Below are 26,484 nucleotides of genomic sequence, written 5' to 3' on the forward strand. Positions count from 1 at the left end.
CTTGTAGCAAAAGCAGCACCTCAGGCTGCTCTCATCATTTCACAGAGACTCAGACAGGCTGTGCACACCTCGCTAGCTACAAGAATGCACTCGGCCTGGCTGACGTGGGGCTGCCCTCCAGGGCCACCTCACCATACCCCACCCACCTTGCAAGGCTCAACACAAGGCACAGCTTTCCTTCTGGAAGACATTCCAACCATTCCAGTTCTCACAGGCCCCCCTTTTCTCCCAACTCTGTACAGTTATGCCACAGAGTGCAGAAACAAACCATTGTCTACATCTTATATTTTCGCTGTTGTTTCACATATCACTCTTATTACTTCCAACTAACTAGACTACTGGCTTCATGAGAGCAGGAATAATGCTTAATAATTCTGCTATATTCCCAGTGGCTTCTGGTTTGGTTCCGAGCGCAAGGCTACACGCAGTGGACTGAATGCAGGTGGACTGAGCTCAGTGTGTGCCTCGGGGGCTGGCCCCCACAGGCAATGGCGGCCAGGTGCGCAACAGCTGGCACCCCCGCAATGTAGCAGCCACTCCGACAGGGATGCCTTGCCTGTCTCCTGCTTTCCCTCTGTAGCTGAGATCCTCAGTTATTTGTCAGATGGAAAATATCTGAAGGGAAGATGACCTGGGTAACAAGTGGCCATTTTAAGTAGCCAGTCTCAGATTATCTCTTTTCCTTGACTTTCTATTCTCCTACAAAAAGCTAGTGTGCAAAGAACACGCTTCAACGCCAGGAAAGAAGATCACAAGTAGCGGCCTTGCCACATGGCAGATTCTGTTTTCAAGTAAAAAGCCAAGGGAGAAGAAAGGACTCTAAAAGTGAAGCTTTATTACACTCTTATGATAGCTTCCCTTACACTCCCCGCCCCCCCAAGGCATTTTCTCTCAGCAACTTCACAACGAATTTATCTCAGGTATGTGGGAAATGCTGGGGTATGTTACTTAAGTTAGGTCAAGTGATAACATGACATCGGAACAGAGAGAAGGTAGACTCAATCTCTAATTTCGTGACTGGCTCTGTAGATGCGGTTTGAGGCCGACACTGGCACACCCTCCCTCAAAGGTATACCCAATAGCCGCCTCAAGCCAGCCACATCGCAGGGACCCGTGTGATGCTGACGGGCCACCCAGAGGAAGGAGCTCAGGGTGCTGGGTCAGGATCCCACAGCTCGTTCTCCTCATGCCACACCAAGAACCACGTGAAAGAAAACAGACTCGTTCCTATCGGGCAGATAGTTTAAATCCTTTGTTAAGGAGCTATTTTTATGTCACTAGATTTCCATCTTCTCCAAAGGAAAAGGAGATAACAATGGAGAAAGCTAAACACAATGGAAAGGGGGGTGCATCTCTCCATAGCTAACACTTTCCTAAAACCTTGCCCCCAAAGTGGCTAATTCTGCCATGAAAAAGGGCATTCCCTGTTTTGCCCCCATTAATTATTGTCACATTCCTAGTGTGACACGGGTTCGTTCCCACGGCAACATGTGCATTTCTGTCCCATGGGCCGTTTCTGATGGGGCAGTTTGAAATGTCACTAATGTGGAGACAAAGATCAATACCAACACCAGACTCATACGTGACTCAGAAGCAGGGGGCTCTGCAGGGAGGGAGGCGGTTCCTCAGAGGAAATGCCTATTTTTACTGTTTCTCCCTTAAATAATTTTAACAAGTTCCCCACACCACGGCAGTGTTCCTGTGTTTTGCAGGCGCTTTTCCTGTTTTCCCTCCCCAAGGTCCCTTCTGGTCCCACATCTGCATCAGCCACAGCTCCATCCCAGGCCTTGCTCCAGACCCATCTTCTTTCTGACTCCAAAAAGGAGTGGAAATTATAGGGCTAAACAACCACCTCTAGCAACTGACAACATAATCCTAATTGCTTATTGGAGCAGCGCGACCTCTGAGAAGTGGTGTGGCCTTGGTCAGATTTGTCCAAGGGGACCCAATGCCGTTAGGAAGAAATGAGGGAGCTGGATGAGAGCTGGGGGCCCCCCTTCCCGGTCCGTGGCTCTTCCCCAGCTGCCCACTCAGCCTTGAGTTGGCTCAGTTCTATCCTGTGGGGTGTCAGGATTTGCAGAACTATGACATAATCACAATGGCAGAGTTTTTATCAGAACCTAGAGGTGGAAAAGAGAAAAATAAATGTTGCCTGCAGCTGATCTGGCCTCCTTGAATAGAAGAGGAAGACAGAGGGAGGCTCCTGGAAGAGTGTTTCGGGAGGCCACCGGGAACTGGGCCACACTGTTCCACCCTGGTAACCCCCACTCTCTCGGGGGTTTTCCCATGAGTGTCCAAAGCCACCTTGAAGCCATGGAGCAACAGCTCTCCCAGGGTTGCAGGGTGGACGGAACACCAGCCCTGGGCACTGGGAGTGGCCGGCCCATCTGCCACACACCAGTTGAATGGCCCTGCATGCTGCTTACTCTTGAGTTTCAGTACCTATGCAATGAGGGATCTAACTCAGTGGCCTTTTAAAGTGGCTTCCAGCTATAAAATACTATTTATATGTTGGAGGATGTAAGACTTACTAGCCTGCAAGGTGAATTCTGCTGATCTTATTGCTCAGCAATAGTAAAGAAGACATAGAGAAAAGACACTAACTGGTCTCAGTACACCAGTGTGGTGAACACTTACTTGCTTATGCTTTTGTCTTTTAATCACAAACTGATTTTCAACACACACACACACACACACACACACACACTCACACACACACACACTCACACACACACACACTCACACACACACACACTCACACACACACACACTCACACACACACACACTCACACACACACACACTCACACACACACACACTCACACACACACACACTCACACACACACACACTCACACACACACACACTCACACACACACACACTCACACACACACACACTCACACACACACACACTCACACACACACACACTCACACACACACACACTCACACACACACACACACACACACACACACTTCTACTTAATAGAGAGAGTAATGTGGGAAGCACTGATTTCCAACATCTCCTCTAATTCACTATACAACCAAACTCATTTCACATGAAGTCCCCATACACATCCAACTTTGAGCTTTGAGCAGAGTATGAACGATTCTTGCCCAATTAAAATGAATACACTGTGTTTAACTAATTCCTGCCTGTCTCCTCACTGGTTGGGACCGGCTCTAAGAGCACCTTCTCCCTTCTCGGGGCTCACTGGGAAAGGAGGGGAACAGACAGCAGAGTGGGCTGAGTCCAAGTTCTATTACTTACTAGCAATACTGGCTTTGGGCAAGACCCTGGCCACGCTGCCTGTTTTTTCTATAAAACATAAACTGTCTACTTCTTTAAACTATGATAACCAAATGAGATAATTTGTGACAGTGAACACTAAATGCGATACACACGAAAGCCACCATCATTGCTGCTTCCAAAAAACAAACTCCAATTTAGCTGGGCTGCTTTCCCTACACGGTTCCTCCCTGACGCCGTTCCCCAAATGTTCTCTTCACTCTGCCCCTCAGCTGACACTCGACGCCTGTATGCTCTCTCTATCCACACCCGAACCGCTCCTCCTGGATCAGCTGGAACCCACCCACTTACTTACTTGGGGTTCCTTGACACCCCATCCAGAAGGCCTGTTTTCCCTTCTGAACTCCAGGGCTCTGGGGCCATTCATTTGGTACTTTACAATATGGTACCCGTTACTATTAATTCGCTCGTTGCATTTGTGCAATTAGACGTAAGTCTAATGGGGGCATTCTTCAGTGGCTGGTTATTTAGGACAAAAACAAATTCCCCCACACAAATGATATTACAGACAACAGGTAGGTTCTGTGGCCAGTCCACAAATCCTGTTTCAACAACAACACAGGCCAGTACGGTTCTCTTAGCAAAGGCTGTATGTAAAACGCAGAGCAGCACAAGTGGGATTTAAGGCTTAACAGATCTCACAGGAAATCTATCTTTTCCAACTAGCTCAGCCTGTTTTGGAATTAATGGCGGCAAAACACACACACACACACACACACACACAAACAACCCCACCAAAAAACCCACACATACGAAAAAAATCGAATTCCCTCCCCCTTCTCTTCTTTGAAACTGATTAACAAAAACCCACACATACCAAAAAAATCAAATTCCCTCCCCCTTCTCTTCTTTGAAACTGATTAACAGAGTGAGAAGACAGAATATCAGGAAAACAACAGGCAAGCAGAACCCAGTGGCATCTGCGATTGGAAATGGCGAGGGCTGGCAGGGAGGCAGAGGTGGTCAGAAAAACCTTGTCCTCTTTCCGTCAGAGGCGAGGGCTCAGTCTGGCAGGGCAAGGCAGGAAGCTGGCCTTCTTATTTAGAACCATTCTTCACTGATGAGGCCCCCGGGGGAAGGGGCAGGCACAGGCAAGCCCCGACCTGGGTCATGACCTGTGGGCTCCACTCCGTAACCAAAGTCCAGGCCTGACGTATCACACCAGAGGCCCCACTCCCTCCAAATGTCAGTGCTGCCGTGAGACAAACCTCTCCCCTCCAGTCCCGCTCTACTCTGGCCCTGGGATCAATGACAAAGTGACTGGCACGGGTTCTGTGCTCGCCGTCTTCACCTGCTCAGTTGATGCTACAGTCAAGGATGGGTCTCTATTTTGTAGGACATTTTAAAGCGAGACCTTTATAATGTACAGTAATTTCAGAGTGAGATATTGAAAAGGAATATTCTTTGTCATCAATCCCAATTAGTAGTCGCTCCCTGGCTCAGCCTCAGTTTGCTCATTGCTCCATAAAGCTGACACGTCCGAGGCAGAGAAAGGGACACTTCCGACATGGATCCTGCCCAAGCCAGGACCAGAGGTGGGTCTCTGCCCTCTGACGTTCCCCAGTACATCAGAATCAAGTGCCCCGATTACCCACCTAAACCCTGTTCAAATTTAATTCAAATTTTATTGAGCCAAAATGCAGGCTACGGCCAGGATGAAACTGTCTGGAACATTAAACCAATGTTTCTTTGAACTTCATTGCAGTAAAAATCAGACACATTTCCTCCTCTATACCAAAGGATGAACTGGCTCCAAGAATTTATTAATAAAGTAAATTTAAATACTCTGGGCCCTCACACATTTATCTGCTACCTACTGCCAAGCTGGTGGTTAAATGCTGTGGCCAGAGTGCTGACTGACACAGGGCTCCAGATGGGAGTGCACATGTTTACGTTGCCCGGGGTTCGGATCAGTGGCGCAGAGAGCCCGGTGCTGGCTGGCTGTTTCCTGATGATCCACGCTTAGCTGTGGACATTAATTTACCCAGGCCAGGAAGCTCTAGCCACCTCATTAGTTATGGAATCGAAAAATGCAAGGGTCCTTTGGGGCAAGCCCTCCCAGAGGTCCTGGCCTGCAGGGAGGGTCGCTAACTTGAATTTCTGGCAGCCTCTGCAGCCAACAGCAGAGTAGTTCGTGTCCCATGAACCAAAATCAACCCCGGGGCCAAACAGGCTGAAAAATGAACAAGAGCTTTAGCTCACTCTATCTACGGGACCCTTATTTTTGGAATAAGAAGATTAATCAGACTGCCCAACCTATAATCAGGGCTGGCTGTGAGGAACGGATGAGAAAAGAAGTAGAGACACTTGTGGTTTTTACAAAGTGGGATGTCATTGCTAAACACAGTTCCTGGCACCGACTGCCTGAAAGGTTGGAAATGGTGCAATCGTATGTTCTTCCCTATCCATCTCCTAGGTTGACGGGTTACTACCAAAAACAAACCAAACCCAAAACACCACACACACAAAAACACCGCAGCAAGTGCAAGGCGGAGTGGGCAGTATCCACACACAACTATGCATTATGCTTTATTGGTTGCCTTTTCCTCCCTATGAATATTTTTGTTCAGAAAAAGGGGCACTGGGCCTGACCCCATTTATTATGTGGACATGATCAAGGACACAATCTTCTTGGTATAAAAGAATTATGGACCTTCGGAGGTGAACCACCGACTCCCTACAGCCTGGAAGACCGGACCCTATTGGGACAAAAATAAATGTTCAAACAAATGTCTATCCATGTGACCTTTAATGATTTTTTTTTAGCTACTTTCAAAACATTCAAAAAGATCAATAAACAATCATACTAGGTTAAACATAAACAGGAAAAAAAAGGTTGAGAGGTAGGGGGGAAAGTCTGGTTACAAAAACTATATTTAAAGATGAATATTACAATAATTCTAGCCTAGGTTCTCAAAGAAGACTCACTTCAAAAAACAAATTAAAATGCAATCAATGACCAGCCTTCGCCCGCCCCATGTGGGCCCACTACCCACCATCACCCCACAAACCACCTTCCGATTCAGGCAGCCACCGCAGTCTTAGGCAGAGGCCTCCTTTATTAATCTCATTTGTCCAGTGTGACCCACAAACTCCCAAAGAAAAGGAGGCAACCACACCTGCATGCACGGGGAACAAAGACCATGAACAAAACTCACTACACACGAGATGAGGCTTTACCCTTTCATAGGACTCTGATCTTGGACGAAGGGGCAGGGAGAGAGAGAACTCTGACTGGGTTTCTGCCCAGGCTCGCGGAGGCAATTCTGTTGTGGGCTAATAATAGGGGAGGGTACAATCTTAGCTCCCTGCCTGTGGTCAGAGGTGTGTGGGTCGGTCTGCACACAGAGCCATGTGGCTGTAAGTTATAGGGTAGAGATCGAGTTAAAAATAAGGCTTTCTGGCAGGCCTGCCAACCGCCAGCATATTTTCCTGGTGATGTCACTACAGATGTGGGGCTCTATCCCTGGGCGTCAGCTTTGGGCTCGGTCCCACCCACCACCTATGGAACTGCATGTGATCTGGTAGAATACAGCACCCATTTTCAAACCAAGACGAGACAAAACCTGTTGGGTCAGTTAGGGAGACTGGCTTAAGCTTCCTTGGCTTAAGGTTCATAAACAACAGTCACATCAGAGACAAGCCGCTGTAGCTCTGAGAAACAAAATGGGGATACAATTTTCACTGCAGGCTGAAAACTCCCTTGCCTGAAAAGGCACGGTGAATTCATTAGAAGCTCCGAGTTTCCAAGGAGACGACAAAACACCAGCCTCTCCCTCCACCCCCAAAATAAAAAGTGTGCAGGGAAGAAAGCAAAAACGTCAGAGAACTACTGAATTCAATTCTTGACACTTTAAAACGGCAGCTCAGATTTTCCAGAGAATTAATAAAACACAAATTCAAAATTATTCCATGATCTCGTGGGCTACAGATCCATCTTGGAGCCAGGGCCCCGGGCTGGCCCTTCAATTACGAGCACCATGCCCTGTTTAAGGGGGGACACCAGCCAAGGTCCCTCTGACCGAAGGTAGTAGTAACCTCGCAAATTACGAGAACGCGGCCACCTTATTACAGGTTCAAGAACATCAACTAGACCAGTGATGGCGAACCTTTTGAGCTCGGCGTGTCAGCATTTTGAAAAACCCTAACTTAACTCTGGTGCCGTGTCACATATAGAAATTTTTTTATATTTGCAACCATAGTAAAACAAAGATTTATATTTTTGATATTTATTTTATATATTTAAATGCCATTTAACAAAGAAAAATCAACCCAAAAAAATGAGTTCGCGTGTCACCTCTGACACGCGTGTCATAGGTTCGCCATCACTGAACTAGACTCAGAATGTCTACACAGGAGCTTTCTCCAACATGCTCATCTCACTTATCAAGGTTCTCCTTCTCCAGAAGATCAACCATTGATTGTGTAATTTACCAGGAGGAAAGCACTGATAGATTTTTCAAAAACATTTCCCCACCCACACTGCAAGACACTTAAAAACAGCATCCCAACACTCACCAGCCTCTCTCCAGAGAGGACCTCCAGCAGCTTGATGAGCATCCGTCCATCTCGAAGGTCCGTGTACAGGTCTGTGATCCGGCAGGACACTCGGGCGAGGTGGGAATTGACCCACTTGGTGAAGGTCTTCTTCTGCACAGCTTCACGCTCATCTGCAAGCACAGGAGAGCCTGCGTTACCACCAGCCACAGCACAGGCGCAGTGGCGTGGTGCCAGGGGGGCCATGGGGCCCACCAGAGGAGGAGCAGGACTGAACTCGAGTGAAACCTCTTCAGCAGGACCCACTCTTGGACCCACAGGAGTCCTGCAGTCCTTGAGCATTTGGGCGCTTCAGCACACCACCAGCAGAATGCCCTTTGCTTTCACTCAATTCACTTTCTCCCATTTCTGCTGAAGACGCAGCCGGGTACAGTAGATGACAGGGAGGTCTTTTGCAATCCTGCCCATTGGATTAACACTTGGCTGGTAAAGTCTCGTTACAGCTATCGTTTCTCAAAAGGCAAGTGTGGGGGAAGTACACAGATTATGGAAGGATGTGGGGTAGAAAAACTCAGAAGACATTCAGAAATTGCTTCTCTATACAAAGGATCAGGCATCACCTACCTCGTAAAATAAATTTACTCATGACCTGGATCTACAATGAAAACCTGCTGTAAGTCACAAGCCCCGTGAACAACACAGAAAATGGCAAGTAACATGGTAGAGTTCAAAGAGATCTGGCCAGGCACTGGAAGAGGAGGGCCTGGGCCCAAGGTTTTGCCAAAAATGTGCGGAGACACTGGATGCAGTGTCCCCTTCTGTAAGATGAGTGGACAACTATCACCTCCAAACTCAACCATTCGCTGAAAAGGCAACTGTTAGTTTATGCTCTAGAGCAGTGGTTCTCAACCTTCCTAATGCCGCGACCCTTTAATACAGTTCCTCATGTTGTGGTGACCCCCCAATTTCATTGTTACAAATTGAACATAATTAAAGCATAGTAATTAATCACAAAAACAATATGTAATTATATATGTGTTTTCCGATGGTCTTAGGCAACCCCTGTGAAAGGGTCGTTCGACCCCCAAAGGGGTCGCGACCCACAGGTTGAGAACCGCTGCTCTAGAGTGTGGCAGTAACACATCCAAGTCATCGAGGGAACTTGTTCTTCAAGCCTCAGTCCAATTTAAAGCATAAAACTCTAGATACATCTGCCCAGCACTGGCCCTTCACATCCCATACAAACAGGCTTCCAATCTTTTTGCCTCTGCAGAATGTTCTACGTGCAGGCTGCTGAGACGTTCAGTGGGCACCCACCACTCGTACTGACTATGTTCTACAGTTATCCTTCTGTCAGATACTCGCCTGTTTCTAGTTCCATGAGCATGAACTGGCACTAAAAGGACCCAAGGCCTACTCCTTCCAGTGCCAGCCCCAAACCACCGAAAGGTTTATGTATTCATCTACAACAAAGGGGGGCAGACCCCAACAATTTTTATGTATTTCACCACCATGGGGTGACAACTAAAAAGCCACCCTTGCTGATGGGGCATGCACTGGGTGGCCTGGGAGTACTGGGTTCCCAGGCTGGCCAGAGCATCCTGGGAAGGTGTGCCTGAAAGGTTTTACGGAGGTCTCCATTCACCCCACTGCAGGGAGGGAGGCAGAGACAACGTGGGATGAGCCTTTACTGCTGCCAACCTAGCAGGTGAGGCAGCCGGGGCCTCTGCCAAGACAGCTGGCCACCTGCTGCAGCCAGCAGTTCCCCCCGGCCCAGCCTCGCCCTAAAGGAACAGCCTGTCCAGGGGAAGAAAGGACCTTTCCCAGGAACAAAGGCCGACCAAATACAGACAAAGGACCAGGAAGGATGGGGTTGGGGGGAGCGAGAAGGTGGCAGTGAGGGACACACTGCAGCCTGAAAAAGAAGCTGCACCAATAGCGTCACGATAAGTCACAGAGAAAAGATCACCTGCATTATTAATCACACAATCATCCTGATGGATGGTAAGTTTACGACAGTGGCATGGGGAGCTAGCTGCTTTTTGTTTGTCTGTTTGCCTAAGGTTGGCTGCTTTCAAAGAGCAGGCCCAGATCGGAATACACAGACACGCTAAGTTTCTCCTAGGTACGGTTCAGATGTATGTAGGGTCAACTAATGGTTTTTTATAGTGTTTTTTTATGTGCTACACTGGAGTTACAAATGTCTTTCATAAAGCCCTTGATGGGTATCCTAGGCAGTTATTAAAGGGTTTGGGGCTCAAAGTCAATACCACACCCAGCATATCAAGGGAACAAGATCAAAATGAAAACCTGCTTGGATTAAGGTATTTCTAAATAAACAAGCACACAATGTGTTCGTCAGCCAATTGTGGCTCCTTGGGCAAATCTCACATTACAGAAACACCTCGGGCTTCTTTCAGGTTCTGAATTAACAGGTTCCTTTATGAGGAGATTCTGAGGATTTGCTTCAAAAGACAGTAAAAGCACTCCCACAGCACCCTGACCTGAGGAGTTATCGTCCCACGCACCCCCTCCCCATGAGGAGACCACAGAGAGGTCATGGGTGGAGCAGAGAGCAATGGAAATAAAACAGGCTGCCTGCGGATCTGTGCAAGGACGGATCCCCGGAGCTGCGGGGTCCTCAGAAACTCCAGGAAGAAGGCAAGAAAGAAGAGGAGAAAGAAGTTTAAAAAATTAAACTAAACAAAATAAAAGGAATGAAGGCTTACTTTCTAGCCCTCTCCCCTGCTCCCCACTTCTCTCCTCTCAGGGAGAGTGAGCACACTAGAAGAATCACAGAGTTCGAGTTCCTGGGGCTAACACCACCACACTGGAAAAGGCATGGAAGATTCCACGCAGGAACTGGACCAGAACCAACACTCTTATGACACACAAGGGGCAGGAAACGGACTCAGCCGGAGACTCGAAGCCCGGCCAGCTTAGTGTGTCCTCTTACAATGGATCACTTGGGTGAACCACAAACACTTCTGAGGCCGGGAGGAGGGAAAGGAAGGGGGAAAAGAACTACCCAGAGGCCCAGCTGAGGATGAGGCTGCGTGTCCTTGAGGACTCCGTCCTTTGTTCCACCCTTCCTGGGAACGCGCCATGACATCACCCCTGCAATCCCAACCCAGCCAGGCCGGGGCAGACCAGGCCAGACGCCTGCCCGAGGAGGAGCAGGAGGCCCTTGGCACAGACCAGTTAAGACCGTCCAGAGACGTGTTTCCAGCTAAAGCTTCTACCACTGGGCCTGAGCTGTGTAAGGAGGGGTGGGGGTAGTAGGAAGAGAAACCACTTCTAGTGCCACACGGAGGAGCAAATCTGGTGATTGAAAAGGGGGCCCTCGCAAGTTGTACTGATTTGGTTATTCAGATCAGTGGTTCTCAAGTGGGGTGTGATTTTGCTCCCCAGGGAGACATTCTTGACTGTCACGACTGGGGGTCAGATGTTATTGGCATCTAGTGGGTAGAAGCCAGAATGCTGCTCAACACCCCACAGTGCACAGGGCAGCCCACCCCATGAGGAATTATCCAGCCCCAAGGTTAGCAGTGCCCGCTGGGTTGAGAAACCCTGGTTTAGACATTCTGGGTTTACACCGATTGGAGCTGGCATGCACAGGTCTCAGTCGGCACTTGGCAGAGAGGGACACCCCAGAGAGGGACAGCTGAATTGAGGTGTTAGTCATTCAGGACTCTCTTTACCCACACAAAAGGGCTTTCCATCCAGATGGCTTGTGGCAGCAGAAATCCCCTGCCCTCAGGCCCACTCGTCGCACTGCACTAAGGGCTCGCTTCTTCCTTGCAAGAGAGAGGAGCCACTGCAGGAGCAGCAGGGAAAACCATGGGTGGGCGCCCCATCTGTCCTCCACACCATTTCCATTCTCCTTTTACCTTTTCAGTGCCTTGTATTGCTGTTCATCAAGCCAAATCATGCCTGCATCTCCTCCCGAGAAGCTGACGTGGCTGAACCGACGCTGGGGCAGGTTCCCACGCAGCCTTATCCAAAACTGGGTAGGTGGTGGGCCCAGGAATAGGCAGCTCGCAGGTCTGCTCCCCGTGTGTTTGCCCCCAACCCCAAATTACAGTTACTTAGAGGGACTCTCGGGCATTGGATGAGAGGCGGTGAAGTGCACATCAAAGTGCCGGCCTGTAGCGAGTACTCATCAAACCAGTTCCTCCTCCTTTTCCCCAGCAAAGCTGCTCTCTCATCAGTTTAAAACCATTTGAGAAATGCATCAGGGATCATGGGGTCATACAATCTCCGGGTGGAACAAGCCTTTGGAAGGCATCTGAATCACCTTGCTTTCAAAAGAAAAATTCCTGCTACAGCCTTGGGCCAGCTATTTAAAAAACCCAGAGAGGGGGAAGCTATTTGTGTGTGGCAGGAGGTTAATAGTTGTATAAAAAGAAAATGACTTGTTCTTTCTTTTTTTATTAAAATAATAATAGCATTCACTGAGCACTTACTATGTCTCTGGTACCAATATACGTGCTTTACAACGCTCATAACTATTCCACGAGGCAGGAACTAGGAACTCTCCTGGAAGGTCGGCTCCAAAACCTGGTTTTCAATCTCTAGGCAATAATGCCTCTAGCACAACATTAAAAATATTAATAATAAAAACAAACACAGCCCTAACCGGTTTGGCTCAGTGGATAGAGCGTTGGACTGCGGACTGAATGGTCCCGGGGTTCGGTTCTGGTCAAGGGCATGTACCTTGGTTGCGGGCACATCCCCAGTAGGGGGTGTGCAGGAGGCAGCTGATTGATGTTTCTCTCTCATTGATGTTTCTAACTCTCTCTCTCTCTCTCTCTCTCCCTTCCTCTCTGTAAAAAAATCAATAAAATGTATTTTTTTAAAAAATAAACAAACAAAAACCAACACAAAACATGTCACAAGGATACAAGCTCCCAGAAGCACCCATAATCTCGCCACCCTAACCCAAGTCCTATTCTGTCCAAGTGTCTGCTCCGGCCCTTGGATGACTCCAATTGTTGGGATGGTGTCTCCATCAAGATGAGATCTGGCCCGGCCAGCATGGCTCAGTGGTTGAGCATCAATCTAGGAACCAGCAGGTCAGAGTTCGATTTCCGGTCAGGGCACATGCCCTGGTTGCAGGCTCGATCCCCAGTAGGGGGCGTGCAGGAAGCAGCTGATAGATGATTCTCATCATTGATTTTCTCACTCTCTCTCCCTTCCTCTCTGAAATCAATAAAAAATATATATATTTTTTAAAAAGATGAGATCTGTCTCTGTGGCCCATGGAGCTCACTCCACCTTTGATGCCACAGAGAAAAGATCTCCCCAGCCCTCCATGGAAAGGCCTTCAGGTTTAAACACCGCTCAACGACCCCTCTTTGCAACGACTATCACAGTGCGGTGGGCAGAGGGGAATACAAGTTGGTCCCTGAGGACACTACCTGCTCTTGCAGCCTGGAGATCATCACACACCTACTGGTTCAAGTAGCGGTGGCTGCAGCACCAGCAGCCCAGGGATGGAAACGTGGGAACCAGGGGAAGAAGGGAAAAGACCCAGCAGCCCTCTGGTGAGGCAGTCTGTGTGTCAACACAGGGGTGGGAGCCAGGAAGGACCCCGAAAGCTCCTCTCAAAACAAGTTCCCCACAACCACGAATTCTACCAAAATGTCCTCGGAACCCTGAAAACCAGAAGCGGTTCTAAGATCCAGCCAAGTCTTTAGCTCCACAGGCTCACAGATGAATCAGTCAACTCCTGGAAAATGAGCATTCCTGAGAAGCAGATGAGTAAACCCAGATGCGTGGAAATAGCTACGCCAGCACCTATGTCAGCTCTGGATCCTTGGAAGGAGAGAATTATAAGTGGAATTCTAGTATGGCATTCTTTCCTAAAAACAGAACTTTGTAAGATGGCATGCCTGCAATACTACCACCACACATCTGAATAAAAATGTACACTTCCTTCAAGCTCACTAGATCTGCACAGCAACTCGCAGGGAGGTGGACACAAGAGTCAGTGAGGTTCGGGGCTGCGCAGTGTCACCGGCCAGCAGCGGTGCCCTTGGGGTTTGCTGTCTCTCCCGTGGCTCAGCCAGGTGAAGAGGGATTAGGCTGCTTGGCTACACTCTCTCCTCTAAGTATCTAGACTCACTATTTCATGTTTCTGATAAACTACTTGACATTTTCAGATGATTTCTTAGAGAAAGAGGGTGAGGTATTTAGAATATTATCGTGATTTTAACCAAAGGGCTGTGAATATCCTCTCCATCATCACCCCCTTCTCTAAGTACATAATTGACTTCCTCTCTTTTTAGGGAATGACTATTATCAATAGTGGAAGACTATGGCGCTTTGATATTTATTTATTACTCTGAAGATTTTGCTGTAATTGGCAAAATGAATGCTGTGTTAGCACGAGTTCGCATGTTAGAAATTGCTTTGATGAGGAGGAGGGTGCTGTGTTATGGGAATGACTGTACGGCATCTTTCTGCAACACTCTCTGCAGAGTGCTAAATGCAACCATATTCACCATATGCCACAGCTCTGGCTACGAACAGGGGTGGCCAAGGACGAAGGAAGGTCTGAAAGCACGGAACATTTCTGGATGGAAAATAACGGAAATACAGAAACATTCATTATTCCCCCAAAGACCGAATTTATACCTGGCTTAAGAGAGCAAATCTCTCTTTAACTTTTCAAATAGTCTGAACCTGCCAGTGTAACCCAAGAATGTTCTCTATCAGGATCTTCAGCTGTGCTAAGATAATGGCCCACCTTATGTAAGAATTGGCAATCATGTGCAATTTTTCTTTGTATAGACCCATGGCTAAGTTAGGTCTAGACTTGGGTTCATGGTAGGAAATTTCAGAGGTACAAGGATGGAAGCTGAGAAGAAATCAAAAGGAGATGATGAAGCAATGATCCCATGTACACGTGCACGGTTGGCCATTTAAACCAACAATACTGTACAGGCTAGCTGATAAGGACCAATCCTAACCTGAGGTTCAGAGTATTTATAAACTCCAATATTTACAAAGTGCAGACTGTATGCAGAACTATGTCTAAGACAAGGTCTCTTGCCCCCAATGAACTAGAACAGTGGTCGGCAAACTGCGGCTAGCGAGCCACATGTGGCTCTTTGGCCCCTTGAGTGTGGCCAAAGAGCTGCATGTGGCTCGCGAGCCGCAATTTGCCGACCACTGAACTAGAAGTCTAGCTGGGGAAACAAAATGGAAAATTAAAAAAATAAAAGATATGACAAAATAGTACAGGAACAGTTGCAAAGAGAATGATTTCAACAGTTTGGGGGGTTGGAAGAAAAAACTCACTACAATTAGAATGGTTTCAGGCCCCACCCTTCAAAGTTACTGGAGTCCCCTGCCTTGCGCCTTTCCCGTTCTTACCCACCTTAAACATCAGTGCCATACTTATCTCCCCCAAACAATGGTTTTTCAAAGTTACTTCACTGGACCAAAACCTTGAATGGCCTCCCACCCACAAGACAGACCAAGCGGCCTTTCCTCAGCGCCTGTTTCCTCTGGCAACTTCCCTAACATACCATCTTTGTGTCAACCCAACAGGACTTCTTATTCATTATGTTCTGAACGCTTACCCTACACGTTGCCTTTTCTTTCCCATCTCTGCTTACACCATTCCCCTAACCTGGAAGGCAATTTCTCTTCTCTTGCCCTTCTTTTAAGACCCAGGGCAAGATCTACTCTTCCAATAGGCCCTTCATTTGATGGGATGTGGTCTCTTATCTTTTTTTTATGTATCCTGTGTCCTACCTCGGCAACTACCCTATACCTGCCTCCAAGGACCCAACTCTGTATCTGTTCGGAGCCTTAGCATATGCCGGGCAGAGTGGGTGCACAATAAACATTTGTCGAAGCAATCAACAAACCTCCAGTGCCCAACAAATACGTTCTGGATAATCCCACTGCTGCTGGTTGTTCCACTGAAATTATTGAGGAAAGAAATTCCAAATCACAGAGACAGGCCCTAAGTACTTAAATGTTATCAGTGTACAACACCAAAAATTTTGCACAACTGAACTGTTTCTTGCAACTCTTCCTCAATGTCTGATAAATGATAAAATTGCAATTTTGTGGCACTGTGTGTCAGATTAAAAGGGGCCCAAAGCTAACCTAAAAGTGTGACAAATGTTGTTTGCTTTTGTTCTGTTTTGCTTCTGGGTAATTGCCACCACATACCTGTACAGAGCAGAGTGAAGATGCAAAGTACTTAGGGTGTAGTAATTAGAGCATTATTGTAACACAACCCAAACAGGCCAACAGTCACAAGACTTGACTTATACTAATTTTAACAATGCATCCGTTAAAGCTCAATTCTTAGGTTGTTTTTTTAAAAAAAGAATTATAATTCAAAACAAAAGATTACAGTAGGGTGGAGTCCCCATATGTGCCTTAGCTTAAAAAAATAAATAAGTCATTTCCCATGAGTAACATGCAAAATACACAGAGCAGGAAACCGGAAACAGGCGACTGGCTGTATTGATAATAGAGAATCAAACTGTTATCTTGAGGCAGCAAAAGGAAGGAAACTAATCTTTCGACTGAAGGCCTCCCTGCGCTGGATTAGTCTGGAGGCCTTTCATTTATGTTTGCTGATTTGTATATAAATAGAACTTGAGTTAAAACGCTTTTCTTAACAGTTTAACCCACTTCGTGGATAAAACACATGTAAACATCTGTTCTAAATACATGTGTAGCAAATACGCAATTCTCTGCTAATACTTAACAGTCTGATATGCAGACTACAGAACAACAATAAACTCTATATAACCTTGAGCCTATGGTTTACATCAGCAAAGCAGGCTCTGCTGGCAGCTGTACCAAGAGTCTTTCTTCTGAGCAGCATAGTCCCAATTTTGCCAGCGTGAAAACAAAGGCATTGGGGGGGGGGGGACCTCTGAGGGGAGGCCTACAGTAATGAACGGAGACAGCAGGCCGGCTTCCAGGGGTCCTGGCCGCCTGTCATGATTATCACTTCAAGATGAGCCCCTTAAAATCATAGTCCACAAAAAAGCCAAGACTGTGGAGGAGGCTGAGGTTATGGTGGGAACAAATTCTGAAAGCAATCGGGCGGAGGAACACCACTAACTCCCTTAAGATGAGAGCTAGGGTGAGAACGAGGGTGAATTAACAGCAGAGTAAAGTGCTAAAGCCACGGGGGAAAAGTGCCTTAATTAAACAGAAACAGGACATTATGAAAAAAATATTAAGAAACCAGTCACAGCCCTAGCTCGTTTGGCTCAGTGGAGAGAGCGTTGGCCTGCAGACTGAAGGGTCCCAGGTTCAATTCCGGTCAAGGCCACAAGCCTGGGTTGCAAGCTCGATCCCCAGTAGGGGGCGTGCCGGAGGCAGCCAATCAATGTTTCTCTCTCATCATTGATGTTTCTCCCTCTCCTTTCCTCTCTGGACTCAATAAAAAATAAAAAATAAAAGAAAGAAATCAGTCACAAAATTTGCCAGAAAATGGGCGGCACACTTTAAAACTGCCTTCATATACAGGAAGCCATACCTTGAGCCTGCTCATCTGCCACCCCCATCTCTGCGGACGGCCCTGCAGGAAACAGCCTGAAACCACAGCCAGGGACAATCGGACGAAGGATGAAGCAGTCCTGCTCTGTCCCTATGCACTGGTGGAGGCTGTGTTAGGGTATTTGCTAACTTGACCTTGTTTATTACCAGCTATTAGTTCTAACTCGAGGAGGCACAGCAAAGTTCAGGTTACCCACCTGAACCACGGGCACATGGGTAACAAGGTCATATCCAGGACTGGAACCCACATCCACTCCCTGAAGAATCGAAAAGCTCCCACACCACCACTGCCTAAGGAAAACAAGATATTACCTCCCCCCCAACCCCAAACAAGAGGAAAAAAACCATAGCTATCCATCCCAGGTCAGTTCCTTCTTAACTGAAAAGATCAATTTAAAATAAGCAACAGCAATCTTCGACCTATAGCTTGGGCACTAGAATCGTTTTTTACTTTATTGGGTGGGGAGCGGGTCTTGGAAGAGGATGAGGAGATAGGACAGATACTCTATGTGGCCTGCAAAGCCCAATGTAGTTACTACCTGACCCTTTACAGAAAGACTTTGTCAGTTCCTGGTTCTAAACATTTGATAATGTCACTGGTCCCATATCCCAGTTGTTAGCTTCCATTTTCAAATCAAATCAGTGTCGCAAATATGCAAGGAGTGCTTGCTCTGGGGCCATTTTATTTTTTTTTATTTTTATTTTTAAATATATTTTATTGATTTTTTACAGAGAGGAAGGGAGAGAGACAGAGAGCCAGAAACATCGATGAGAGAGAAACATCGATCAGCCGCCTCCTGCACATCTCCCACTGGGGATGTGCCCGCAACCCAGGCACATGCCCTTGACCGGAATCGAACCTGGGACCCTTCAGTCCGCAGGCCGACGCTCTATCCACTGAGCCAAACCGGTTTCGGCACTCTGGGGCCATTTTAAATTTCATTGTTAAACATGCAATAGCCGGGTGTGTGTGTGTGTGTGTGTGTATTTTTAAAAAGTTTGTTTTTATTGGTTCTGACAGAGAGAGGGGGTGGGGGGAGGGAGAGAGAGAGAGAGAGAGAGAGAGAGAGGAGAGAAACATTGGTTGGCTGCCTCCTGCACACCCCACACTGGGGATCAAGCAGAAACCCAGGCACGTGCCCCTACCGGGTATGGAACCAGCAGCCTCTCGGTGCATGGGACAATGCTCAACCAACTGAGCCACACCAGCCAGGGCCACATGTATATTTTTTAAATCATGTTACCATCAGGTCAGTCAGGAGGTGAACACAGGGCCCTCTCCCCTCCCCGGCTGAAGGGTATTTATCTGGTTACCCGACACACAGAGTTAACAGTGCCCAGCTGCCAGGAGGGACAAAGCATGGCTGGAACTCAAGGCCACGCCTTCATGTTCCAAGGATGAGGAAGAGCCCTGTGGCTTGGGGCCAGCTTTCCCAACTTCCCACTGTCTCTCCTCACCAGCTTCCAGTCCCCAGTTCTTACCCTGATGGACATTTCGTCTTCATTTCTCTTCCCCCAACCCTCCCTGGAAGGAAACTAAAAATATTAAGTTCAAGGTCGACTGAGGGTAACTTGTAACATCCCCCAAAGATGGAAAAGGCTTGGAACTAAGCACATATCATATCTTTAATTATGAAACGTAGATGGCAGAATGCTAACATGAATACAGACTAACTAGGAGGGCACCTTTTAAAGGGCAATAACCATAATGCATTCACTAGAGATAAGGCTTTATGAAGGTAATTTCATTGCAACATACTGGGATGAGGGTGGGAGATTGCGTCTGTAAATAACTTTCTCTAAGCAACAACTAAAGAAACAGTGAACGTATTCTAAGCCAGTCTATCATGTGCCACACAAATCCACTGGTAAAGGTAAAATCCTGTACTTCATTCGCAAGGACTAAAGATAGATTTTTGTGACAGGAGCCTTGGGACGAGGTGGAGGTGGTGAGATAGAATTTAAATTTACTTTTTTCATGCAATGCACAGTCCATAGCTGTCCTGTTGTACGGACTGTGTAGCTGGTCTAAGCTAGCATGTTAGAAATCGAACAGTGTGCGCTCTGGCCCTTGCTTATGATTTTTCTCTCTTCTCCTGTTTTCTGGAATTCTTAGGGTCAACAGTGAAGGAAAGAAAACAGAACTCTCTTTCACACACCAGAGTCACATTATGGTCAGACACTCAAGACACAAGAGGATACCCCTCAACGCTTTCAGAGGCCGACACTGCCAACAACACGACTGCCAGCCCAGCAACTCGAGACAGTTCCCGACAGCTCTCCTGTGAGAGGAGGATGCCCAAAGCAACCACAGTAATTGATGGAGCCCCAAAAGCTAAGATCCAAGGGACTCTTTTTAAACCAGAGACACACTGACAGGAAGGAGGGGTCAGAGACCTAAAGATCACCATAAAGCTGTCTGCTTTACATGGACAGCACAGTGTTTACCAAAACCACCATTTCCTGAAGGGATCATGGAAGCGGCCACAGAAGATAATACAAGGTATCATGGAAATCCTCCACATAAGGTTACACATGTAAAGTTAATCTGCAGGGGCCTAGGATTCGGGGACAACGAAAGCCACCGTGATGCCGAGTTATCACATGGAACTACAGAATTATGACCAAGTTCCATGTAGTGAGAAGAGAAATTATATTTAAAAGCAAATGAAACAAACGAATTTAAAAACGGGCTTTTGTCCTAAAGAACACTGCCAATTAGTCACCTAAACTCCTTAAACTATCAGGGTTGAAATGGCAGGCTGATGAATTAAATAAGACTGTCTTGTCCATGGCAAAACTCCAAAATTACAGTTGTATATGCAAGTAAGCCCAAGCCTCCGTGTGTGTTTGGGGGGAAGGTACTCAACTAACGGCTGTGACAAGATGCAAACACAAAACGCGTAGCGTTATAAAGAGGAACCGCTCCTAGATCTAGCCCTATTTTCTAAGTGATCTCTGAGTGCATCAAACCAAAATTTCACTTCTCACTTAATATTCCTCATTCAGGAAGCAATTTACTGAATGAAAAGCTCTGATCCAATGCTCAATTATGTATTTTAACTTAGCCAATGATTCCACTGCCTAAAACATTGTTCCATGTAGAACAGCGACTGTTGTACACACGGGTACCCGGCATTCAGTCATGCAGGCCCTACCATCATTTTTTTTTTCCATCTTGAGTCAATCAACCAATGAGCAACCATTTCTAGAGTACCTAAGCGTGAAGGCACTGTGAGGGCACCTCAAAGCATTAAGAATTCGCTCCTTAAAAAGTTAGTGAGCGATTTTCAACTCCTTGAGAATTCACAGCACCAGATAAATGATACCCACATTCAACTACCATTTAGTTATTTTTAAGGTATCTTAAAGTAAAAAAGAGAAAGTTATTACTCACAAGGTCAAAGCCTGCAAAACAATTCTGCTAACTTCCTTTGTGGCTTTCCTTAACCTCACCCAAACGATAAATGGTTACGCAAGATTTCTTCCATAGCCAAACAGCACAGAGTTTTGGCGGGCAGATCCTGTGAGTACACAATGTGCACTGCCTTGTTTCAATAACGGAGGGCAGAAAAGCTGGAGGAGGAGTCAGATTCAACCCCCAGGATGACCCAGTCGACAGGTGGGGTGGCACCAAAGGATCCCTCACACTAATCAAAGGTGGGCAGGGCAGTTAACAGTTTATACTAGCTTTGTTTGTTTAACCAAAGCCTATTTTCATTCATAGGAACACTAATCAAAGTTTTAAGTCCAGTGTTGTAGAAGACAATGCACAAGGTGTGGGTAGAAGACAATGCACAAGGTGTGACCTGGATCACACTGAATCTTCTTAGCTTATAAGGAGTCATCTACCTTAATTTTTTCAAATGTAAAAAGAAAGCAACGGAAGGGGGAAATAAAGAGGGAGAACGGTTTTTCTGTTTTCTATTTGTTTTGGAAACTTAAACCTGTTGCACAGTGATTTTACTACATGCAAATCTCCTGCCACAAAATAGAACACAGATCTTTACAACGTCCCAGAGTGTGCACCCACATGCAGGCTCCCCACCCCACCCTGTCTCCCTCCCATCCCTAACAAGCAAGGCTTTATCTCCCAGCCCACAAAGCCAGGTGCTTAACAACAGGTGTGGGGACCTGGCTGTTGGTCCTTTAGTCAGTTTATGGGAGAGGAGGGGGGAGAGTAAACCAACCTTGGCACAGGAGTATCACCACCAGTTACCTAGATCCGTCCTGGGAAGCCTGCTGCTAGAGCTGATTTGTTCAGGGGCATTTTATTGCTTCATGTAGCCCTTGGCTTCCTCTATAAAGAGGATAATCTTGAAACTGGGTGGGAAGGGATGGAGGCCCACAGAGGTCCCGCTGGGGTGGCAGACAGCACAAGTTCCTCTTTCAGGAGTAGGCGAAAGTAAGTGTGGGGGGGGGGGGGGGACTACCTCCAATCCTTGGACTTGAAAAATAAATCCTGTCACTTACTGAAGACCTGGAGAAAAGGGCATATTGGTATGTGGTTGCTGGGAGGGTAAGTGGGCAATATCAAAATTTAAAATATGCACTTCCTCCATCTACCAAATCACACCTGTAGATATTTACTTTCTAGGAATACCGGTGCAAAAGCACAGAGATGTGCAGGATAAGGACTGCAGATTTTTAAATAATTACAAAACATGGAGAGCAACAACAAAACAGGAAAGACCAAAACCAACTAAATATATACAAACAGGTTGATGAATTAAAACATGATGCATCCATTCAAAAGAACAGCATAAAAAAGGAAGGCAAGTCTGCAGCACACAAGCTTACGAAGATGGCATGAATGAGCAGTCCCTTAAAGAACAGCGCATACATTTAGTCTGATCCAATGAATGTACACATATTTAAATGCAAGTAATTACATAAAAAGGTATGGAGGAATACTTTCCAAACGATTAACTTAATTAGCTCAAGCCAGAACGAGGGACAGGAAGCATTTCCGCTTCTGTAATTCTGCACCGTTTGTTGGATTTTTTTTTTTAGAACAACACATACAATTTTTGAAATATTTAAAGGGCATTTCCATTTGAGAGGAAAACACACAATTCATTTTTACATGGTAAGAGAACTGAGGTTCCCCAAAGGGTCTGAGATTGAGGAGCAGGAATAAGAAGGGCACCGGCTAGAGGAAAACGAATTCTCCCAGGCCACCGCAAAAGGTTACATGTGAAATGCTGTCTTCAATGAGTGCTCTAAAATAAAATGCCACTCTGAATTTTCCTATCTTTCTTCTGGAGAGTAATAATTCAGTATTTAACCTTACACACCGTTTATCAGCAAAATAAGGCCAAAAAATACGAATACTCCCTTGTAATAAAGGGGGACACTGAGGATATTAACACAAAAATAAGCGACATTCACTGAAGGACACTGAGTCTACAGGACGCTAGGGGAGTAAGTTTCCCAGCAAGGATGCCAAAGGAACAAGGCAGAAGCCTAGAGGTCAGGCTCCAAGTCCCTTCTCCCTTTGCACTTTGGTCAGAAGAGCTCCCATTTTATAGCCTTTATTTGCTGGGGCTCCGCCTCAGATTTCACCTACAGTAAAGACAAACTCCAGTGTTTAAAAGTATTTGTAAATTGCTTGACTAAGCAACAGGAAATAAGGATAGATGCTGGAGGAGTTTCCAGTTTAATGATGCACCTGCCTCACTGACAGGTAATTTATACTGCAAGGTAACAGGTGACAAGAGGGGAATGAGCAAAGCACTGTGGGATCAACTGACCAGAGGTGATGCGAGGGGTCAAAGCTTTCTAGTTGAGGTGCCATCACCAATCAGCAGCAGGGAGAAGATCAGGGCCCAATGGGGTTGATCTACCAGGGCTTCAGCTCCACAAGTGGGAGGCTCCATGGGCAGGATCCTAAATGATGAGGGAATTCAAACATCATTTCCCTTATCCACCCCCTAACTTAGCCTCACCTCGTACTCTAAGGGCTAAGCACCTCTTCTAAGCACTTCACTGAAACTATTTAATTTTCAAAAGCACCATGTGAAGTAGGTACTCTTATCATCAACTATATTTTGCATAAGAGCAAACTAAGGCTCAGAGAGGCTCTGTGACTAGCCCTCAGTCATACAGCAAGCAGAGCCCCGGGAGTCTGAACCAAGGGCTGCCTGCACAGCCCTGTACACTGGCAAGGACCTTATGCTGCCACTGACAGGAAGCAGGGTTCCAGCCTGAGTGTGAATCAGGATTTCCCCCACCTAAAGGGAGCACAGGTAAAATCTCTTCAGGTAACCTTAATTCCTGACAATTCTAACACTCGGAGTGTTACATATAATTCAATGCAGAGGCCCTCACTGGAAAGAATCCCCCATAATATCTATTGTTCTTTCAATTCCATCAGGATCTTTCTTCAAGCCCCACCAAGGAAGTGTGCTCCTCTCCCCTGCCTGACACCTGGGAGGACTGTAATTCACCTTGCTCCATCAAGGTGCTTTCAGCCACCACCAACCACCACAAAATCCAAAGAACACCGTCCTTTTCAAATGCCACCTGTAGCCACAGCACAGAAACATCCACGACTCTCCCATCCCAGCTCCCATTAAAATTGCTCCTTAGAGTCCGGAACCAGTGAGGCAAGAAAACTAGCTTTGTGGTTGTTTTTCCATCATGTATTTTAACAAACAGATAACTTAAGATTGCATCTGTTTTTCAAAAAGCACTGATATCACCTGAAGGCTTTGAACAAACCAAGGGTACACACAAACAGACTTCAGGTGTGTTTTTCCTTCACCGAGGTTTTCAGAGCCATCCCATTCTTGGCACTGAAAACTACCGGTACCCCAGGCACCAAACCACAGAGCAGAGCACCTGCAGCCAGTGGAGAGAGAAACGCCTGCTACCTGGCAGGGAGCAAGGTCGTCCTCATTCAGATTTGGAAGGAAGCAGAGCAATTACTTAATCAAAAAGTATAGTTTGGGGTAATTAGCAGCAACAACGAAATGTTTAGCTGAGTTTCCTCTTTTTATCTTGAGGCGGTTCCTATATAGACAGATGCTCAGGAATAATGAAGTTTAATGAGACCTGTAGCAGCTGACTAATTAGTCAGGAGGAAGCAGTAAGGACAAGGAAAAAGGGGGTTTACTCTTCTTATGAGCTCAGGCCTTAGACAGTTATTTTTAATTGTGGGGGATGTACCCCAAGAAAATCCCTGAAGAGCCACACAGTGGTCCCAGGGTAAATAAAGCGTGTGTGTGTGTGTGTGTGTGTGTGTGTGTGTGTGTGTGTTTTAAAGGGCAAAGAAACAGAAGCATCAGTGGTAGCCTTCACAAGATTTGGCTCATCAGCGAGTAGTAATCACCTTGAGAGCCCAGAGGCATGGCAGCTGCGTGATTCCAACGCTACACCAACTTCTGTCAACACTGAAGGACGCCTGTGTCCTGAGCAAGCTGGACAGTCACCATCTGTCTCACTGAAGCCCTTAGTGAGAACTCTCAATTCAGAGCATCCCTTCCTGCCCAAGAATATTATAAAGTTTATTAATCACAAAGGAGAAGCACTAGTGACTATGGTCAAGTCCTCTGCTCTCCGTCCTACACTTGTACTGTCACTAACTCTGCTATTAAATCTGTTACGGGTTCATCTCACCTTGGCTCCCTCCAGACCTGGTACTTTGGGAAGTGTGCAATAGGAACCCAAATCCTTTCAGAATTAACTAGCTACTGGCAAGAAACTATGAAGGAGGGAGGTGTTTTATTTGTCAGAGTGACAATCTGACTGTAGGGCGATTATAACCCCCACACACAAACAGACACGGCAATACTACGGACCTCCCAACGCACAAGGCCTGTGCTTCAAACTGCTTTCCCAATAATGTGGGTAAATCTGCCCTTCGTGTATTTAGGGAACAGGCTGTGCAGAGCTAGCGTGGGCCTTAAAAACGGAAAGTGTCCAGCCAAAGGGAGCCAGAAGCGTCTACATGTTGCTGGTTTCCGCAAAGTTTCAGACGCTTTTTAGGTCCACATACCTCATTTTATTGTGCCTCACAGGTATTGCATTTTTTTTTTTTACAAATTCAAGGCAAGATCTTCCACCACCAAAAAGATAAAGATTCGCTTTATTATAATACTCACTTCATTGCAGAGTGCCCTGGAATTGAACCGCAATTGTTCCAAGGAATGCCCCTATAGTTCTACCTTTAACCCCCACCTCCCAGCATCCCAGCAAGCATCAAAATCTAGTCCTTACATCACCTACCTTCACACAGGGTGTCACTTCAGAAAAGAACAGTCCTGCCGCCATCACTGTCGTGAAGAGGGTGTTCTGGAGTTCCATCTGACCATCTGGAAGCCTGAATTTTCAGCATTAGCTTCCTTCCCCACAGGGGCGGGAGGCTGTCAGAACCAGCCTGGAGACCCCTTTCCCCTGTGGCTTTAATGTAAAGGAAAATATCCCCTGTTCATGGTTTACATAAAGAAGGTCGCACAGGCTCGTCCTACCAAAACCAGAGAGCGGCTTTTACCCTGAAAGAAGCACTCATTCAAGTTCAGCCGAGAGATTTGAGTTTATAACTTGTTTCCAAAGTAAATACCGTTAACTGCTGTAGGCTATTTATTTACTTTCACAGTTTTTAGGATCTCTCTGTCACCTTGCACTTTCTTGCAAGACATGACAAAACAATACCAATACGGTCATTTTAGTCCTCATGTATCGACTAGAAGGGTTCCGACACTCTCATCCATTCTCTAAGACTTAACATTATACCTAAACTCAAAGGTGGATCGTCAGGAGTTACTGGGACTCACAAAAGTCCTTTTCAGAACTCCACCCAGTAAGTGCACCTTCCCTATTCAACTCCCCTGATGTGCCTAATCTTCCACCACATGCTCCAACTACGTGAGGAGCTGCTCTGCCCACAGTTCTGGTATTAACACCTTTCGTACCACTCACGAGTTTTCTCGTTTTTCACGCGCCATCTGTTATGGACCTTATATGTCAACACCCTGTCTTGTCCACATCGAATGAAGCGATCTCATTGGTGGAAACCGTGCAGGTCAATCTACGAAAAACTATATAATTGCACGAACCCATAAAGCATTGCAGTTACATTGTATTTTGGTCATTCGAATAGTCTTCGTCTTCAAGTTCCTGGCGCTTTTAGAAA

General features: G+C 46.5%; 1 protein-coding gene across 4 annotated transcripts in view; it reads right to left on the minus strand.

Moving 5' to 3' along the window:
* The window catches only part of SPTBN1 (spectrin, beta, non-erythrocytic 1), a 163,185-nt gene that overhangs the window by 54,942 nt on the left and 81,759 nt on the right, over positions 1–26,484 (minus strand). For all 4 annotated transcript variants that reach the window (XM_005884613.2, XM_005884612.2, XM_005884614.2 and 1 more), the window contains one exon: positions 7,830–7,981. In XM_005884613.2, the coding sequence (XP_005884675.1) occupies positions 7,830–7,981 (152 nt within the window). The remainder of the gene's footprint in view (positions 1–7,829; positions 7,982–26,484) is intronic.

Source organism: Myotis brandtii, unplaced genomic scaffold, assembly GCF_000412655.1.
Source record: "Myotis brandtii unplaced genomic scaffold, ASM41265v1 scaffold84, whole genome shotgun sequence".
Lineage (NCBI taxonomy): Eukaryota > Metazoa > Chordata > Mammalia > Chiroptera > Vespertilionidae > Myotis > Myotis brandtii.